Source organism: Lissotriton vulgaris, chromosome 8 (genome assembly GCF_964263255.1).
Source record: "Lissotriton vulgaris chromosome 8, aLisVul1.2, whole genome shotgun sequence".
In the NCBI taxonomy this organism is placed as follows: Eukaryota; Metazoa; Chordata; class Amphibia; order Caudata; family Salamandridae; genus Lissotriton; species Lissotriton vulgaris.
The window spans coordinates 1,183,909,066-1,183,930,225 of NC_141696.1; the positions used below are offsets into that span (position 1 = coordinate 1,183,909,066).

Genomic DNA, 21,160 nt, shown 5'->3' on the forward strand with positions numbered 1-21,160 from the left:
AAGGTGATTGGCCACAGGTACCACTGGGCTCTTTTTTAAAGTTCTATGGTTGCTGAGCATAGAGTGGAGAGAGGATAATATGTCCACGATCGGACCGCACCTGCAGCTTAGTTGCGCCTCAAGTGAGCCTGACTGTGCCCTTTTGAGGAGTGAGTTCAAGTACCCTAGCTTTCCATCAGTGCCAGCAAAGAAGACTGCCAGAGTGTTGAGCAATATCAGCTGAATGTCCATTTTGTCTGATTGATACTGGAGAGCCTCCACCAAGAGCTGCATAGTATTATGGAGAGGCCCATGCGATATCCGTATGCATTCGATCTCCCCAGCCAAGGTTGTCCCCATCTTCACAGTCCAATTTGGGGTCTGTAGTGCGCCTTGCGGCTCATCTGCTTATTTGGTGCCCCTGGGTGGGTCCTGCGGGTATGAACCCAACATGTCTTCCTATTTCTGTGTGCCAAGATACAAGACCATCCCTTGCACTCTCTCCTGATGCTCTTGGTGCTCCGGAGCGGAGTGACATAATTTGTTGTTGTTAGTTGATGGTGTAATCTGAGGTGATTGGGCCTTCAGGTCTATTGAAGGATCTAATCTGGGGTATTATTCCTCAGTTCCCAGATTGATCGAATTGTCCTCCTGGATTATAATTAGGGACTCATTTAGTTGGCAGTTCTGGAGCCCTCTGGCTTTTGCCCTCTGGCGTGCTGCATGCAACTAAACCCCTGCTTTGGTCCGCCAGGGTGCAGTAATCAGTTCCCCAAGCTGATGTTATGGGGAGTTGGCAAGCCTCGCTGGCACAGCCTGGTCCCTGCCTGTGGTTTTGGACAGACGGCCTTTCCTCTGGAACCATGGCCTCTGTTTGCTTGAGAGCCGACTCACTTTGTCTGAGGGATAAAGGCCCCATGACAGTGACAGACCTGGGCCTCGTCCCCCCTTCCGGCTTAGCTTCAGCAGGGGGAGGCTTAGTGGAAGCCCCCCTCGCTTGGCTGCCTGCCTCTCACAGCTGTAGAGGCGACTGCAGGCCTGGATGCCTGCTGTTGTTTGAGAAGAGAGTGGAGCCTGCATCTTTCAGAAAGCAGAATTTCTAATATATTTTAGCTGAAAAAAGCGAGTGAGTCTCTTTTTGGCTTTGACCTCAACTACATTTCTGCTTAGTGTGTCCTCCATGTCTGTCCCCATTTCAATTATTGGCGATCCTGGCATTGATTGTGGTTGGGTTTGTGCTGTCTACAACCTCTTGGGATTTTTCCTCTCGGGTTTTGTGGGGATTGGTCCCTCATTCTCCCTGACATCCTTGGGGAGGTCTGTGATGGTGCTGCTTGCAGATTCTGTTATGCTAAGTGGAAAGCAGGTGCCAGCAACCTATATTCTCCTCCCCTAAAGCTCTCTGGTGAGGTAAGATGTCCTGTTAGTAGGACAGGTGATGCCTCATTTCCCCAGCCCCAACATTTGTGTGGGCCGATGGGTGGGCAGCAGACGGGCTGATGGAACTGAAAGACTGATGGGCTGGCAGGCCCGCCCCCTCTGTAGTGCTGTGTCTGTTTAGGGCTGTTTCAGGATTAGGACTGGCGTAGCGCACAGCGTCCAGCATTTGGACCACGTCCACCACCTATGCCTTAGGTGAGCCTCACCTCTGCTCCGTGCAACGCTCCAGGCTCTGCTCCAGGTTCTTCTCCAGGTTCCCCTGTCTTAGTTATCGCAGGGCTGTGGAACGCCTTGGGCGAAGCTTGCGGGAGCCTGGTGTCAGATGTTGGCTATCCGATGACCCGGTTATCCTCCTCTTGGCTTCCTGCGGCCGCCACTCAGATCGTTCTCACCATGCCCCTTGTACACCCCTCTACTCACTGTTGCAGACGCCAATTGGACCTCATCAGTCTGCAATTGCTCTCGTCATTCCTCTCACACCAGGGGAAAAATATGCTGCGGAGCAGAGCTGTGGGAGAACGTACGGCCATCCCACCTGTGTCTCACTCAAGCCAGTGTACACGTTTATGGCTGGTTTCGACTTGATCTTGAATGCGAAGGTTAGGCACATTCTGGCCTCCTGATATTTGGAGCCTCCGGTGTATTTCTTAGGGAGGACAGACTAGATGATGTTGCAGTAGTAGAGTGTGCCAGGATGTGGGCTGTTGTTAGTTCAGTTGTGTGGATGATGTGTAGGAGTAGGAAAATGTTCTGGAGAAGAGAGAGCTGCATGGTCACACTCTTTGCCTTAGCATTAACAGTGATAACCTTCTTTTGAATTACAACTTTGCCTTTGCTCCCCATGTTAGCAGGTCAGCACCCCAACGTTTGCCAATCATGCAAATGTTAATGATAGTTGGAGCCTGTGATCACTAGGGTCTCAGTCTTGATTCCATTCATTCACAGGTAACTCTGTTTCATCAAGTGTATTCTATTGTAATGTTCATTGTACATGGTAAAGGAATCTTATTCTGTGTGTAAGCCGGCTAAAAAATGTGTGATGTTGCATATCTTGTGAAACTTCGTTGGAAACTGGTTGTGACTTCTTATGTTGATATATCTCCTGTTAACAAGATAGTGCTGTGCCTTGTGGCGTCTTCTCGTTCAGTGGAGTATGCAGACGGGTGGCAGACTATCCCCTCAGTTGGTAGCCACGTGGCTTTAAATGCCTTTGTGCTCCCTCTAGGGTTGGTGGAGAAGTATGCAGGAGTAGTTATTCACTTTCTACAAAAGATTGGAGGTGTACAGACTGGGACTTCTTCTAGGACAGGTTGATTATGCTGGATCCTGGTGGAATGTGATACCTGCCCTCTGTACAGCGAGGTACCCAACTGAATCGAGAGAGACTCCGTTACCAGCAGCTGGTGATCAAATGTGCTTGTGGAGCCAAGTGCTGTCCAGAGTTATCAATTTTCTCAGCATGTTTGCATTGCGTCTTCTGGCATGGCCTGCTACTGGCCATGTTCAACTCCTACTCCAATTGGTCTAAAAAAGAAAGAATGGGGCATTAGATAACCATCTTCAGGGGGTGCTTTGTCCGGTCAGTGACACGCTGCTCATTTTCTTTTGCAGCCAGTCAGGTCTGTAGTGCTTCTCACTTTGAGTATTTTACAAAATATGATTTTTCGGCAAGGAGACCCTACTGCTCTACAAGGGTCCTCTCCTTTGGAGGTGGGAGAGAATCCTTGTTGCCCAAGGCAACAGGAGACTTTAGGATGATGTTTGCAACTCCTTTTAGGCCCCTGCTCTTTTTACTGTTATGTTTTCCAGCTCTTTCTTTGGTCTGGAGCACAAAAGCGCCGGGACACTCCTTTGGAGTAGCCGTTGCGCTATAAAAGTCCCATTTAACATAACATAACATAACATTAATGAGCCCCTTCCAAGACTAACAACATTGTTTGGTATTATATTGTGCTGTGCTGGTAATAGAGATTAGTTTGATCACTCGCTGCTGATATCTGAATGCATCGTCCAGAATTCCAGGTGCTGTCCAGCAAGGCCCACCCAGTCCTTTGCCGGCTTAACGGATATAATTGAGTTGGCTATTTATACCGTTTACTGAGTTCAGTTTTTGATGTGTGGGATGTAAAAAGTTCACTTAAAAAGTTTGTATAAAGGTCCCTGTTGTTTGTGCTCCACTTCATGAAGATTACATTTTGTGCTGCATGTCACTTGATAAAATGTGTACCAGTCTCTTTATCTCTTCCACATTTCTTTGTAGTTGCTCTCTCCGGAGGATTTGGTGAATGCTTGCAGGATGCTTGACTCTCTGAAGTTGCCCATAAGGTAAGCGGTGTGAACTCATTGGCTAAGAAAGAGGACAGTTGTGTGTAGGGTAAGTAGTATTTTGAGAAGGGAGGAGTTCTAATGTCCCTTTCCTTCCTGGAGATAAACTAGAGGCAAATACCAGGAAAAATAATTACCGTCATAGAGCATTGCACAAGTGTGGCTTCTGCTTCCTCCGGGAAACCTTTGATCAGCACTTTTTCGAAGACTGAGAATTTGGAAATCATTTATTTGCAGATTGTTTTGCTGAGTCCTTGTTATTACCTCTAAATGAAAAAATGAAATGTGCAGAACATTCATTTAATTAAATCACAGATGTTTAATTTGGGTACATGCCATCTGTATTTTTGTTTTTTTAATGTTACAGCACAAACATCATAAATGTAGGTGTTTGGAGGTGTGCTGTACTTTTGAGACATCTTGTGGTCTCAATTGATCTGTGCCGTAAGTGCTGGCGAAGATGAGTATCTGTGACATGTAAAGTAAGCCCCCCTAGCATTTGGTGGCTACTGCTTGTATTAATAAGGGGGAGAGGTTCCTGCCGTAATGTAGGACCACAGGCATAGATGGGACATCACATTGCTGGCGTGAGGTCATCATCCTATCCCTGGCATCTGGTTGGTACCACTAACATAAAGATACACCACCCTGGCTGGCGTATGCTGAGCATCCCATACCTGGGATCTGGTGGGCATCCTATCCGTAGAATTTGATGGTACATTTGATACACACAGGGGATTCTCTGGCATAAGGAGGACATTACAGGTATTGGGAAGTCATCTCATCTTTTATTTCTTGTGGCCACTTCTGTTAGAAGGTAGGGATCATGGCCTTAAGGCGATGATCCCTGGCATTACATTGCTAGCATCTAGGAGCCATCATCAAGGGGGAGGGTAGAACACTGCTTGGCATAGCAGCACTAGATGTCCCAGATGCATTTCGGTGCATGCAGTGCATGAATACAATCACTTTAATTTACGTAGAACTTGATGAGTGTTTGCCAAGTGTGGATGCAGTCAGTGCGTTCGTCTCTAAACACGTATTTCTAGATTTTTCTTTGTTATTGACAGAGAGTAACATGTTTGTTTGAGCAATGATGGTTGCATCATCCCTGATATCTGGAAGCATCCTAGGCACACTGGAGCTCTCTGGCATGATCTGGGTATCTTTGATGTGCGTTGGTCTCTCTAGTTATTTTTCTCTTCCCTAGCGGCAGACGTTCGACATCCCTTGCAGAAAATGAACATCCCAGACATAATGTGATAACCCTTGGCATCTAGTGGCCACTCCAGTCATCCCGTAGCCTTTACTGTCACCTTGAGGGTATCCTTGGGGTATAATTGGCACATATTTCATGTGATACTGACAGATCTGCATACGAGACAGTAGCTGGCCTTGTATGTCAGTAGTAAACATTTGATGAAAAATGGGGATGTTTGAGGATATAAGCAGTGTATTTTCGGAAAATATTAGATTTTTTGTATGGATACAGGGTTTATATTGAAAATAATGACAAGCAGACATTTTAAGGGCAACAGGAGTATATTTACAGAAACATGGCAAGTTGATGTTGGACTGTAATGTGGTTGATTTCCAAAACTGAAATACTGTTTTTTTGGGGGTGCCAAAATGTAATTTGATGATTGAGCTGATGTTTCAGTACTAAAGAATTGAATTTCCAAACTATATTCACAGCTAGTATTCCAGTGATATTTCATGCTGCGTTAGGGTTGTTTAGGCCTTTTGGCTGTTATTGCTATGCGTTTAATTTTTAGTCGTCAACTATTTGCCTTTATAGTCACTGTTACTGTTTACGGTCTGAGGCTGGGAGACTGGTATGAACTACAACAGGATTCCTCCTCATCTCCACCATTGCTCAACGGATACATGTTCCCTCTAGCACAACTTCTGCAACAATTCCAGTTATTTTTTTTAATGGTTGCAGATGATAATCAGATTATCTTCCACCTTGAAACTGCTATGGTAATCACTCGGCCATCTCTAAATACTCCAGTCACACCAATCAGTGGATGAAGGAGAACTTCTATCTAAGTGGATCAAATTCTTAGATCCCTATGCTGAGAATGACCACATCATTTCCCATCCCATTTGAGTGGCCTCCTTCCAGGGCAGCCACTTCAAGTGTTTTTCAGAAAGTAAACCCCCCAGATATCTTTAACAAAGGTGTCTTATATTGCTCCCCTCAAATCGATACTGTGGATAAAATAACACATAACTGGGTTGCGGCCCGAGTAATTGCCAGTAGTTGAAATTAATTCAGCCATTCCATCCAAAACTTTTTGTGTTGAAATACAGCCGGAAACAACATGTGCTAGTCCAGCTCCCAACATGGTACCCAGAATCGGATGGACAGTAGTCTCCCAACACGTAATCAGGCCCAGCGTGTTGACTCATTTTGTCATATTTTTACCCTTCGTGACGTCCCATGTTTGGATGGGAAACTCTATAGAGAACCATTCTGAAATCATAACTGAACAGAATTCAGTTTGTGCACCTTGATTAGTCTTCAGGGTCCACTGCCCTTATTATCTACGACCGCCCTCCAAGGCTGAGGAATCTTTACATTTTTGAGTCTTCGGTAGACTCTTGTGTAGGGGTCAGTCGCAAGGAAATTAACTGTAATGCCTGCCCTTTTCCATTAATAGACAGACATTATTATTTTTATTGAAGTGGTGAGAATGTGATTATGTATTGTTTAGTACCAAATCACATGTTTTGCGAGGTAATTCGTGGTAATATGCAAAAAGAGGGTTTAACATTTTGTTTTTTTAATGTTGCAATTCATCCTTGTGATGTAGTGCTAAATGTGTGTGATCATTTTCTTGAATGTCTCCCTTTTGAACACCGACAAGTGACTCTGGGATAGCGCTTCTCTCTTTGCTAGAGAAGGCGTCTCATTCGTCGTTAAGTGACTATAAGATGGCGCTTCTGTCTGAGCTGCTGAAGGCCTCTGTATGAAGTCAACAAGTGACTGTGAGAAAGCGCCTCTCCCTGCATTAAAGGAGGCCTCTCTTTCTAACGTCAGCACGGCCTCTACTCCGGAAGAGCAGGAAGTGGTTCTCTTCCTGAGATATCTCTAATTGTGCATGGACTAGGAGGGGTCTGTGGATGTTTTGTCTAGCCAATTTGCCATTTACAATGAGGAGTTTAGACTTAATAGTGCTTCGAAGAGCCTTGCCCTTCCCTTCTCCATTAAGTGTTTCTCAAGACAAAAACTTGTATAGAATGCTATTCGAACGGATTCTATTCCTAAAGCATACTGTTTATCCTGCAGTATCCCAGCCACTAGCTTGGAGGTTCAAACATTTTTCGCATTATTATTACACTGGGTATGTCCTGTTTGTTTCATTTTACTTTTTTACTTTTTACCTTAAAGCAAAAGTTTTAAAGTTTCAAGAGCTGCGGCCAATATCTGAAAGATAATTTCATTGATTCATATCTTTGACCGCGTTATGTTATGATTGGGTGTTGAGCTGAATAACCAATTGAGAAGTACTTCTATGAAATATTTGTTAGGCCAGCACTCTGGAGAAAGAAAATTAATAACTCTAGCAAGCTTACCTTGGTGGAACTGAGTGCCACCCTACGCCGAACGAGCTGGGAGCGAGTTACTTGTCTGCATTTCCAGGACCTGTTCTCCCACAGGAGCCCTTTGACTTAAAAACATGTAAGAAGATGTGGTGGAGTCTTGGAATTTATTTGTCTTTTAGACACAGGCATTTCTCTGAGGAATGTACAGGCCTCCTCTCCTGACCACTAGGAGAGTTTGAACTGGTGCTGGAGTCATTTGTGAAATGCCTCTCAAATCAGGGCTTGAGCTGAACACAAGCTGAGGCATTACACGAGGGGCGTTGGCAAACATTCCCCATCATTTTAAATGTATTTTGTTCAGTATAACGCAGTTTAAGCGGCCGCAGACCTACACTGTCTTAACTCTTCTTCGTCTACAATGTGGAACCAGGTCAGCGGTGCCAGATGTGTCCAACAAAACTTCTATGCTGTATAGTTTCACTGGTGTATTACAACAAAGGGAGAGATAGGGAGATTCAAGGACACTCTCTCAGTCCCCGGTTAAATGCACTTCAACAAAAAAAGAGAGGTCAGTTTAAGAACTGCCACAAAACTGGAGCAAAGTTTAGAAGAATAACGCACTCACTCAAATTGAGTAGGAAGGCCCTCACACACCGACCTAGTCAGTGTCATGCTTCATCACTGGGTCCCACCAAAGAGGCCGAGTGCCTCTTTGGTGTGCTGCGACGCCAGAAAGACTGCGGAGCTGGTTGTGTGAGAAGGGCGTGATGTGAAAATAACTACAATTAAAAGTGCCTAAGAAGGTATCGAAATTTTATTTTTTATTTTAATGAGTGACCCCTAAGACACAGGTGAGTAGTATTTATGTGTCTGAATTTACATGCCAAGGTTTTAGGATTAGCTAAATTCAGCTAAATACAACAAAGTCAGTCAACATGTTTCTGCCATACGGGTGGTTTCAATTTACCAAGGCATTCATCAGGACTATACCCCGGCGGTATGGACTCTCTAATCGTCCACCCTAACCTGGGGGCGTGAAAGTGAAAATAAAAAGGTGAAAAAAGTGCTTAAAAAATTAGAAAAGCGGGTAGCTCATTCTAAAGAAAAAGAACTCCAAATTCAGGAGTGTCTCAGCACCTGTAGAGTGAAAATACACAGACAGACATACACAGACATACATATAATTAATATACGCCATTGCGATTGATCATAGTGCTCCATAGATGGTGGCAAACAATGGTGTGCCCACAGTAAACGCTATTTTTAGCACCATCCAAGTAGCCCTGTGGGGATGATAGCGATTAACTCTGGGAAGTGAAGTGCTAGAGGTGTTTAATTAAAACTACTACTGTAGATGTGGGGTTAAAAACACGATATAGGTTCTCCTTAAAGGAGGGATCAGTGGACCAAGAGGTCTGTGAACCCCCTAAGATGCTAAATTCTGGTGATATCTCACTTTAAAATAGGGCGCTACTTGCACCATGGGTCTCGGGAGGGGGGTTGGAGCGCACCTGGCACATCCTGAAAGAAAAGAGGATTAAATGTCATTGCTTCCAAAGCATTTTGGTACTTAGCTCGTTATATCGGGATACCAGTCCTGTGGTTAAAGTACACTCACGCCCTCAGCGCTCACAGCCCGCTCTGAACCTTCAGATTGCCTCGAAACCGGACCCCGACGATGGTGAGCGGGGCCGGCGAGTGAGTATAAATGTGTTTTTGCTCTCGGGCGCGTTGTTCCGGGTGGGCGTGTCTCGCCCAAAACGAGGCCTGAAACGCACACGCCCACGTTGATGAGACGCGGCCGGTTTCCAAAGCGAGGCTTGGAAGCGGGAGCCTATCATTGCCCGGCCAAGGTGATAGCCGGTAGGCTTCAGTAATTGCAGACTGTAATTGTAGCGAAGACTACGGGGGTATTGAATGGAAAGGAGGTGTGCTGCAAATGCTGTTATGCTATCTCTGCAGGGATTCCTCCTGAATTTTAGTGCTCAGGTACATCTATGGGCAGTACTTTTGCCCCTAGTGTGGCCGGGTTGTATGTAGCTGACTTTGAGGCCAAACACATTTTGCCACCTAATGCAGTTTTTTCATCATCGATGCTTCTATGGAAGCGCTATATAGACGATGTCTTGCTCATCTGGACAGGCAACAACAGTGACCTTGAGAACTTTCTAGCATGGATCAACACCTTAGACCACAATCTGAGGTTTACCAATACTATAAGCAAAACAGACATTGTCTTCCTGGATGTGGTCATTTCTGTGAATGGAACTAGACTCACTACCAACACCCATAACAAACCGACTGCAAAAAATAACCTCCTTGAATTCAGCAGTTTTCATCCTCGCCCTTTGAAGGAAAACCTTCCTTACGGGCAATATCTGAGACTAAGGAGGAATTGCAGTACCACTTCAGACTTCAAAGATCAGTCCGCCAACCTCACAGAAAAACTAAAAGACAGAGGCTATCCAGCATCTGTCCTGAGCAAGGGATACAAAAGAGCAAGGAACCAGCCAAGGGAGGCACTTTTGGAAGAGAAGACGAACAATTCTGATGCAATACCACTTACATGTGTCACCACATATAGCAGCCTCTCTAATCCAATGAAAAAAAGTATTAATAAACATTGGAATATTCTGACATCTTGTAAAGAGAATTGGGAAAAACCCCTATTTTCTTTTAAAAAAGGACGTAGTTTGCGAGACGCATTGGTCCACACTCGCCCAAAAGAAAAACCACCAAACGCGATGCCCACAGTGACTGCAGCATGGGGTTTGCCAAAAATCACCGGGCATTATCCCTGCTCTGACTGCAGCGTCTGCCATTTAACAGAAGCAACTAAAACACTGTCACTGGAAGCAGGAAGAGTGTGGACTCAACGAGAACATACCAACTGCAACTCAACAAATGTGGTCTATCTGATCACCTGTCCTTGCCAGCTCCGCTACGTGGACATGACTACACGTAAGATCAAACAGCGCATCTGCGAACACCGGAGCAATGTGAGGTGTAAAAAGGCAACAACCAAATTGAGCCGCCATTTCTTGGATAATAACCACACTACTAATGACATGAGATGGACCATTATTGAAGCAATTAATGGCACAAGAAATGTACAAAACAGACTGTTCGAAAAAGAACAGCGCTGGGTGTATCGTTTAGGCACTAACATCAATGGCCTCAACGATGACATCCCGTGGAATACTGTCCTGTCATGAACCCATGTACTGGGGTTCTTAAATCATTACTATGAATTCGAATAACATGTGCTTAATACCTAAATGCATGTGTGTTTTCTTTCTTTGTTTTCCCTTACTCAAGTACACTCTATCCTTTGAATACCTAACCCTCGCTTTCCAACTCAGCGTAAATAAACATAAGCAGGACAAACCCTGCTGAGGCAATGCATTAATTACTCAGCGCACACAGTGCCACAAACTTGCACAGAGCACCCATTGCCTTGATATATATTTTCTTTCCCAGCGCTAAAATGCAGAAGGAATCCCTGCAGAGATAGCATAACAGCATTTGCAGCACACCTCCTTTCCATTCAATACCCCCGTAGTCTTCGCTACAATTACAGTCTGCAATTACTGAAGCCTACCGGCTATCACCTTGGCCGGGCACTGATAGGCTCCCGCTTCCAAGCCTCGCTTTGAAAACGGGCCGTGTCTCATCAACGTGGGCGTGTGCGTTTCAGGCCTCGTTTTGGGCGAGACACGCCCACCCGGAACAACGCGGCCGAGAGCAAAAACACATTTATACTCACTCGCCGGCCCCGCTCACCATCGTCGGGGTCCGGTTTCGAGGAATCTGAAGGTTCAGAGCGGGCTGTGAGCGCTGAGGGCGTGAGTGTACTTTAACCACAGGACTGGTATCCCGATATAACGAACTAAGTACCAAAATGCTTTGGAAGCAATGACATTTAATCCTCTTTTCTTTCAGGATGTGCCAGGTGCGCTCCAACCCCCCTCCCGAGACCCATGGTGCAAGTAGCGCCCTATTTTAAAGTGAGATATCACCAGAATTTACCATCTTAGGGGGTTCACAGACCTCTTGGTCCATTGATCCCTCCTTTAAGGAGAACCTATATCGTGTTTTTAACCCCACATCCACAGTAGTAGTTTTAATTAAACACCTCTAGCACTTCACTTCCCAGAGTTAATCGCTATCATCCCCACAGGGCTACTTGGATGGTGCTAAAAATAGCGTTTACTGTGGGCACACCATTGTTTGCCACCATCTATGGAGCACTATGATCAATCGCAATGGCGTATATTAATTATATGTATGTCTGTGTATGTCTGTCTGTGTATTTTCACTCTACAGGTGCTGAGACACTCCTGAATTTGGAGTTCTTTTTCTTTAGAATGAGCTACCCGCTCTTCTAATTTTTTAAGCACTTTTTTCACCTTTTTATTTTCACTTTCACGCCCCCAGGTTAGGGTGGACGATTAGAGAGTCCATGCCGCCGGGGTATAGTCCTGATGAATGCCTTGGTAAATTGAAACCACCCGTATGGCAGAAACATGTTGACTGACTTTGTTGTATTTAGCTGAATTTAACCAATCCTAAAAACTTGGCATGTAAATTCAGACACATAAATACTACTCACCTTTAGGGATCACTCATTAAAATAAAAAATAAAAATTCGATACCCTCTTAGGCACTTTTAATTGTAGTTATTTTCACATCACGCCCTTCTCACACAACCAGCTCCGCAGTCTTTCTGGCGTCGCAGCACACCAGAGAGGCACTCGGCCTCTTTGGTGGGGCCCAGTGATGAAGCATGACACTGACTAGGTCGGTGTGTGAGGGCCTTCCTACTCAATTTGAGTGAGTGCGTTATTCTTCTAAACTTTGCTCCAGTTTTGTGGCAGTTCTTAAACTGACCTGACCTCTCTTTTTTTGTTGAAGTGTAGTTTCACTGGTGAGAAGCTCATGGAGGAATATTCTTGGTAGCAGGTAAGGCACAGGGAGCAGAGGCTGCACTGTCGGGCAGCTGGTCTGAGGCACTGTGGATGATCCTGGTGGTTCACAGGGTGATCTGTGGCTGCGTTGATGCTATTGCTGATGTCCACGACGCTTGACCTGGCGAAATCCGGTCCAAGGATTGTTATCCTTATACAGAAAGCTCATGCGTCTAACCGTTTTGACACCACTCTGGATTTGGTGATTGGGGGCCCATTCTAAAGATACAGCACATTCCTACCGTGCACATTGATGAGCCTGTCCACACTATGCATGAGCTTCAAGATGCAAGTGCCCTCGGTACTTCACCAGACAATGTGGTGACTATGGTTGCGCCTTCCACACTGTCCGAGATCTACTGTTCACACAGTGTACTTATGAAGTTGGCTTGTTCCACTTACAATGCAAAGCCACCATATACCCAAGAAGTTAATGCCCATAATAAAGTCTCTGACATTTTGCCCAAGAGGCCTCAGGGTGCGATGCATTTCTTGCCTTTTAAGAGGTGTTAAAGAATCACATTGCTGACATTTGAGAAAAGTGAGGGTCTTTCTAACGGAATTTAGTCCATTCTGTGAACAACCTATTTTGTCTAGGAAATCATACCACTAATACCGGGAGTGGGCATATTCTTCAACTGGGGCCCTGATAGAGTCTAAATGAATGTGTATGTTGAATAAGAAGGGTTTTGCGATTGGCTCTCTGGCTCTACGGTCTGTCTGTGCAAGCAGCAATTGGACATAAATATGTGTTCATTTCAGAAACTATGGAAAAGATGATGCTTGATGAGGAAATGGAGGCTTTGAAGCAAGTAGTAGCAAATCGTATATACAAATAAATCATTCAATCAGGTTTCAACGCTGTTGTCTGGATTTCAAGAAGAATGGCCGCCTAATTAGGACTGAAAAGGAATTCTTGGCTCATGCTCTCTTTTTTTCTTGCTTGCTGAATGTATATACAGAGGCCCTGATTACGAGATGAAAGGAAAGTGCCAAGTTGTTTAGCGCACCTGATATATACGGATATCCTCAGGTTGGGTATTCACATGATGTAGTTAACACCCTCCATTCTGATTTCTGCATTTTCACGACTCTATTGCACATTTTTCCCTCTGTAAATTTCAGCAGGTTTGACCTGGTAGTTGTAGCTTACAGTAATTATATCAGTCAGTGGAGACAGACTGAAAGATCACTGGGCCTTTCATTAACATCTGAGGTCAGTTATACTGCAAAACAATACAGATTCATGCCTGACCGCCCAGAGGCAGATGTTTGGTAAGGGAGAGATTTTTAGAAAGACTCCCAATGCAGGAAATGTTCAAAGGATGAAGACAGGCCATAGAGAGGAAGGAACTCGGGCTATGGCTAGATTTGCTGGCCAGTAGAGGATGCTTTGATAAAAACTGCACAGCATTTGCCAGTAGGCAAGGGGTCTTGGATAAATAGGACTGGCCTGACATATGTGTTGGGATTTGCAGATAGAGCAAATGGGGCACAGTGTTCCATTAGATGGTTTTCCTTCAAATTGCCCCTGTACCCCCACCGCCAACTTCTAAAACAGATTTACAAACAGACAAGCTTTAAGAGGAAGTTCTACAAATGTTTTATTTATTTATTTATTTATTTTATTTTGAAAGTTTTATATAGCGCGAACAAGATCTTTGAAGATATCAGAGCGCTTTACAAATACAGGAGGTAGGGAACAAGAAACATGGGAGAGATTAACAGACTTTTGAGCATAGAATACTTGTAGGTAAAAAATGAAAAGCAAAATTGGGTGGGTACATGGGGTAGCATAATAATTGACTAAAACCAATGATACAAATCGACAATCGAACAAACAATAGTGCAGATAGGTGTATATCTTCAAATAGATCAAGAGTAAAAGTTCAGGTGAATTTAGTCATGAGGATAGCTTTTACTTCTTTTTTAAAGAATGCAGAGGAGGAGATAAGTCTGGTTTCGGGAGGGAGTGAGTTCCAGATCCTGGGTGCCATTCCTGAGAAAGAGCGTTTATATGTTTTTTCCTTCCGGAATCTACGAGGTTTCAGGAGAAGATTCTTTGTGCTTCTAGTGGTTCTTGAGCCACCAGATATTGTCAGTTTCTGAGTGAGGTAGCCGGGTGAGTTGTGGTGTACAGCTCTGTGCATCATGCAGGCAATTTTCAGATGTATTCTGGCTTCAAAAGGCAGCCAGTTCAGGGATTTTAATTCTGGGGAAATATACGAGTGTTTTTTTTGATCCAGTGATGCGTCTTGCTGCAGCGTTCAAAGAGGCTTCCATGGGTGCAGTTGTAGATAGAGGGAGTCCTCAAAGGGCGACGCTACCGTAGTCTAAGCGAGGAATTACTAGGGCTTGTACAGCAGTTTGGAAGTCTTTGGCTGGGAGGAAGGGTTTAAGTTTCCTCAGGGTATTAATTTGGAAATTAGCTCCCTTAGTTGCTTTGCTGATATGCTGCTGCATGTTGAGATTGGTGTCAAGTGTAATGCCTAAGCGTTTTAAGGCTGAACATAGTTGAAGAGCTTCCAGAAGATTGCAAAAAGAGTGTTTTACTCCAGGTGTGTTCTTGTTCGGAAATGGTACATGGACGTTGACTCCAATTATAGACTTCTGGTGTCTCAACAGGTACATGTAAAAAATAAAAAATCAGGATGGTCTCTCTAGCACAGATTCTGGCTGCATTATGAAAAGTTCATGGGTGGTGGGGTAAGATGCAAGTTGCACATTTGTTTATTCCAGCTCTGCCGGCACATTAAAAAACAGTTCTTTTTAATTCAGGTTCATGTTGATAAAGCTCATTTGAATATGTCTTGTATTTAATCTCTGTAAAGACAGGGATTCCAAGTGTTTCCTTGCATGTACAACTGGCTGTGAAGCCTGTCTTCTAGGAAGGAGTACAGTTGGCACTGAAGATCACAATGAAACTGCTACTCAGAATGGGACTTTCACTAAAAACCTTCCCAAATCAAAACTTGCACAAACCTGCAGTGCAGTGAAGTACACTTTTGTGATGAAGGTATTCCCGCCTATAGAGCGAGTCTGGTATCTAAGGGAGAGGATTACTTTTCTCAGACAAGGTGTGATTTTTCAGGACTTTCTTGTTACGATTGCGTGGGCTCATGCTATCGTGGATTCTACTGGTACCTCAGCAGAGGCTGAGCTCACTGAAGAATCAACATCAAGGGCGACTTGTCTTTGAGGCCCAGCATTGACTCTCCCAGTATGTCAGTTCTATTGGCACAGGTCCCTCTCAGATTGCTGAGGAGGATCAGATAGATTTTCTTCTCCAGGTGCAAGTCAAGGAGGTTTCGTTGTTGATGGACATTCAATATAACTGCCATGCACTGTGTCAACTTCTGCAGTTGTGCAAGAAAGTATTGATACTCTGGCGGTGGATAATTGTAATCGTTGAGGGCTGACTTTACAAAAATTGAATTTTCATCTTGATATATTCAAAACTGTTTGGGATGGAAGTATAAGGATCTCTTTGCAAGTTAGTAGATTTGCTAGTGCGTATTATTCTGCTCTTGGGTGTTTATGTGGAGAAGTGCTTTGTGTGATACAATGCTTGGGCACTGGAATTATGAACTGATATATCCTTTTCACACATTTTGTAATTATCGAAACGTTCTTGAATAGAGTTGGGTAGTTTCAGACAACAATAATTCTGGCTACCCTGGATTGACTCAGGATGATATTTCTGGTTTATCAGCAAGGAGAGAGGAGTTGGCCTAACGGCTAGGGCGCTCGACCTCGAACCTGGGGAACCCGGTTCGAGTCTCTGTAATGTCGCTAAACCTCCTGTGATTCTGGGCAAATCACTTAATCTCCCCGTGCCTAACAAGACGAATGTGTGTCCTTGTGTAACGTAACTGGTGCTATGTAAGGCACTCTGATACCCGGTTCAGTTCGGGCTATATAAAACTCTGCAAAAAAGGTAAGTGTGGTCAGGACATTAACAGTTCGAAAGTGAACGCTTGATTCCTGAGACTGAATTTACTCAGACATGGCCTCGTTGATAATATGCGTTATGTTATTGTAGACACCAGATAATATAACACATGGCTCTAGTATAAGTGGAAGCGGGTGGGATTCTGTATGCTCTTCAGTCATAAAACCATTATCCATTTACAGTTTATGAGATGATGAATTTGCAGGGGATAACTGTCTATCTGGCAGCTCTCTAATCATTTCGAGGAAACCTCATGGTCCTTCTCTGTTTAAGATATCTATTCCGTTCTATTTTCAGAAGGAATTGATGAACAGGGTTCCCCCTGTGTCTGGAAACCCGGTTTATTGGTCGTTGCCTCAGTTAATGACTGTTCTTTGAATCAGCCACAAATGTGTGCAAGTTGCAGTGCTTGTCACCAGATGTACCTTATAGAGTCGTCTCTAAAGACAGCATAACATTGGCACCAAGGCATTATTTCTTCCAAATATGGTCTAAAATGTATTTAAATCAATCCATTGACTTGTCAGCCTTCTTTTCGTGATCACATATATCTAAGGTGGGGATGTGGGGTACAGACTGCTCGAAGTGGACATAAAAAGGGCTCTTAGTCATAATATTTGCAGATCTTATCAATGCAGAATTGGCATGCAACGTTTTTTTTCCCGAGTACTTCAAAGGTGTGACTGTTACACAACAGACAATTTCAAGATGGATCCTATTGTGCATTGGTGAGTGCTTGCATATAGGTTACATGACTTACAGCCTGAGGGAATAATTGCACAGTCAACAAGGGGCCGGGTGGACCGTATTACATTTTAAGAGGGTTATCACAGAGACTTGCAAGGCAGCTACCTGGTTTCTTTAATAGACATCGGAAAAAAAACGAATTTATTTATTTCAGATGCCAAGGCTAACACCTTCTTTGTAAGATCCATGGTTCTGCACGTATGTGTATATGTTAACTTCTGTTTGCTTATGAGAGGCCCCTCAAGCTCATACCTGTTCTGTATTGCTGTGTAATCTTCCAAAGATAAAGAATCGCCACAGGGGATAGGATAACACTGAGGGAAAAGCTGTGTACTTTCTGCGTTGTTGGTTCTGATTGTATATTATTTCCTCTGCAGATTGTGTATTACCTGTCAACCTCCCTTCTGATGCCTACTGGCAACAGAGGTTAACAGGAGTGAGTGGCAGTAAACTTCCCGTCCATCAAAACCATGTTACTGATCCTATTACTTCTCCTTTGGCTTTCGAGAAAGATGGACTTGCAAATGAAACACATATAAACCTTGCTTGCATTATTTCTTGGTGCTTGCTTTCAAGGCAAGACATTCACTGCATCCCTCAGTTTACTCCATAAATGTCTATCCTGACCACTGTTGAGAAAGATGCGTCCGGTTTCTATGTATAACGACCTGCTAAACTGAGGAGCCCACACACAGAGACAACTATTAACCAGAATTGTAGCAAAACATCTCTCACATCAGGAAGCCTATGTGAACCCCTTGTGTGACATTCTTAACTTCTCTAAAATTGTGTCGATTCAGATGGAGTGTTTTACCTAAGTCTCTGAACCTGTGTGCCCAACAAACATGTCAAAGTCTGCTATTGCACTCCTTTTCTAGCCTTCATTCCTTACGTCTCCTGTCGCAAGATAGAGAGACAGAAAAAATACTAGATGAAAAGCTGTTTTGAGGCAAGGATAGGGGTTGGCAATTTACTATGGGGGATATAGAAAAGACATTATTGAAGAAAACGCAAGTAAATAATTATTGGAGTGTCCTAGTATGAGTATGTTGAACATCATAGTAAAAGAGATTAGGTCAGAGTGCACAATGAGCACGTCTTGAGTACAGTTTAACGAACAACCTAGTATTTAAATTAAATAATTCAAATATGTGCATAGACCTACACTTACTCATGTACAAAGCCCCTCCCCTGCAGACACCCACCAGAGCCACCAGTGTAAGATGGATAAGGAACAAAGTAACAGAGACCTTTAAAATGTAACTGACCATAACTACAGAGTACTGTTAGAGCTGAGAAGGACTGACTATTCATGCCTAAGTATCCCATATGCCTGAAAATCTGTAAGAATGTATGGAGAGGCTGTGTAGTGCCTGTCGGAGGTGACACATCTGTGACAGACCGTTGGGTTCTCAACAGTGGCTGTAATTTCTTCAGAATTTATTTGAGCATAAATGGCAGTGGGCATTACCCCCTGGATCCTGGCTACATCTCCTGCATGTGACAGTGCTCTTGTCCTTCTGGTGGTATGCATCCTCTGTAACCCTATCTGAAACACTGAACATCTTTATCCATTCGTACAGAACGATCCACAAGTTGGCAATACCCTTCCTGTCCATTTCAGACCTCAAAGTTATTCTGAGAGTCTATTTGCGTCTGCTTGCCCAATGCCCACTCATAACCCATTGCCAGAGCCTGTTCTGGGTCTTCAACCCCTCATTCCAGAAGCCCACACACCTGTAGATCTTCACTTTTACAGAACTTCCCAAGTTTCTTCCTTTTCCTTCAAGAATGGGGTTTTCCCAGTAGGAGTGCAATTCAAGAAAGGGTACTTACATGAATCACTTATCTGTTGTATCACGATGTCGCCCGACTGTAGTTTATTTGCTCATAACATTCCTGTATACCGGCAGCAAGTCTCCCTTCCCTCTGGCAGGCGGTGTTTGTGTAAGGGAACAAGACGGGCAAAATGACTCTCTATCTGGCAAGAAAAAAACCTAGCAACTGCACTGCAAGTTTCAATGCAAGAAGATTGCCTGCACCATTAAGGCAACGCTTCCTACTCCACCATGTCCTGTTTGAGCATATGATCTTACGTGGAAATCAATGAATGGTTATTTATGTACTTTAAATCTGTGGCAGATTAATGGGGACTGTGTGAGATGTAAAAATGATCTTAAATGTTAATTTGAACTTGGTGATGAACAAGGACATCAGACCTGGTTTAGAACTTATCACGCCAAGGAACATGAAACATCTGTTTTAAATGAGGGGCATGGAATCTATTGTTTTAATTTATATAGTTAGGATGAAGCTAAATACAGTATATTTACAAAGAATTATAGCTGCAATTGCTAAAACGTGCATTTGTTTTTCTTATTTTCTTCTTTCATAGGCTGCGTGTTTTTGACAGCGGTGTGATGGTGGTGGAGCTGCAGACCCACAATGAAGAGGAAATGGTTGCTGCTGCTTACGCCACCGTATGTGAACTTTGCTCAGTCCTCTGCCTAGCATAGGAAATGGCTCACATTAGTTTTGAGGAGTGTTGTGCAGGATTTCCTATTGACAGCAAATGTTAGCTTTTTCCGGTGTTAGTGATTAAGCTGATCCACAACAGCTAGCACGGTTGCAGTAGGCACGAAGGGCCTGGTTTGCTTTTATAGGAGGCTATTCCAGGAAGTTATTCATGGTGATTTATACTCCTTTTCATCAAGGTTCCTATCAGATTTGTTAAATTCTTTAGCCAAAAATTGTAGAGTTAGTTTTCAGATGTTCGAAGCTACATGATAAAGCTTTGTGACGTAGCTTCATGTTGGGTGTATCATGCATATGATTGCGATTCATGGCATTTCATCCTGCAGGAGTTGGTTTGGGAATCCTTCTTGGATCTGGCTGTTAGCGCAGTTGTCTTCACGCATATTGTTACCAATTCTTTCAAACATATTGATTGTTTGATGTATCACTCCGCCTTCTATTGAGTGTTTGCCTTGTACCTGCAATAGGCCTTTTAAAATGTTTTTGTCACCACTTGATTGCAAGCGATTACCACCACCTTCTTTACTACCACCATTTTTCCTACCAACAACACTTCCCCCATTACCACCACAATAGCATTTGTGCATACCAGTGTTTGTATGCTTCACTACATGAATGCCAGATCTATTGGCTAAACCAATGCTTATTTGTGTGTTAGTATTTTCAGTGAGCAGTGACCCATTTCCAGTGATTGATTCTCTCTTTGTAAATTTTGCCCTCATTTCCTTGTTGTTTATGTACATAAGCCGAATTGTTGTCTGCAGTTTATAACTAGTCCATAGTAGTGTTTATGTTTTTTTAGCTGGTTTTCAAAGCCGTGTTTCATTGGTGACTTATGCAATTTAGATATTTAGCTGGCGTTTACAGTACTTTAGCTGTGTACAAATTTATTTTTGTCCTGGTCTAAAAGCCTGCAGTACAAAATACATTAATTTCATTTTGAAGTTTGTTTTCTGTACATTTATTTGCAATATGGCCTCTAAGTTAAAACAGACAAAGGCAATAGTTTACATCTTTCTGCAGGTTTTGTGGACAATGCGTGCCACAAATGGTCTGAAGAAAACCGGTTCCCCTAGTTTTCCCTTGTCTCGTAATTAGGAACAGCATACTTTTTGTATCTTTACTGAAGAAATTGATATCACGGGTTCAATTAGTGGGATGGCTATCAAATATATTGAAAGGTGTCTTAGTGAGTGAGACTTGGTCTTGTTGAAAGGAACAGAAGGATGTTTACGTGTGATGTGCTTCTTTATTGAAGGCGGTTTTAATTTCAAAAAGATTGTTGATGTTCGTTATTCAGACAAGGAGCCCTTGATGTTGGCCAGCAATTCAGAAGTGCTATCCCTCAATAAGGCGGAATGCGCCACTGAGGTGGTTGGTGGTGTTTGGGTCCTTCTATCCTCAGTCCCAGTACAGTTAGTGTGTTGATTCTGTATAGGAGGTCGGATGGAGGTCAAGGGTTCTACTAAACAATGTGGTGTAACAAGAGGTGTGGGTGCATGTGTGTGTGTGGGAGTGTTTCGCTTAACTCTCATACCATAGGGCTGGTTTCTGAATAATCACGCATCTTTATGACACAGTTATCCAGAATATATAAGATGTCTACACATATTTTGTGGTATCCAGCACACAATGCCTCAATAAGACAGATTAATGTTTCTGC

At 43.6% G+C, this 21,160-nt stretch overlaps 1 protein-coding gene across 1 annotated transcript in view; it reads left to right on the top strand.

The window, feature by feature from the left end:
- VPS36 (vacuolar protein sorting 36 homolog) overlaps positions 1–21,160 on the top strand; it is a 262,064-nt gene that overhangs the window by 239,336 nt on the left and 1,568 nt on the right. Inside the window, exons 11-12 of the mRNA XM_086935046.1 lie at positions 3,680–3,744; positions 19,358–19,442. Coding sequence (XP_086791172.1) covers positions 3,680–3,744; positions 19,358–19,442 — 150 coding nt within the window. The remainder of the gene's footprint in view (positions 1–3,679; positions 3,745–19,357; positions 19,443–21,160) is intronic.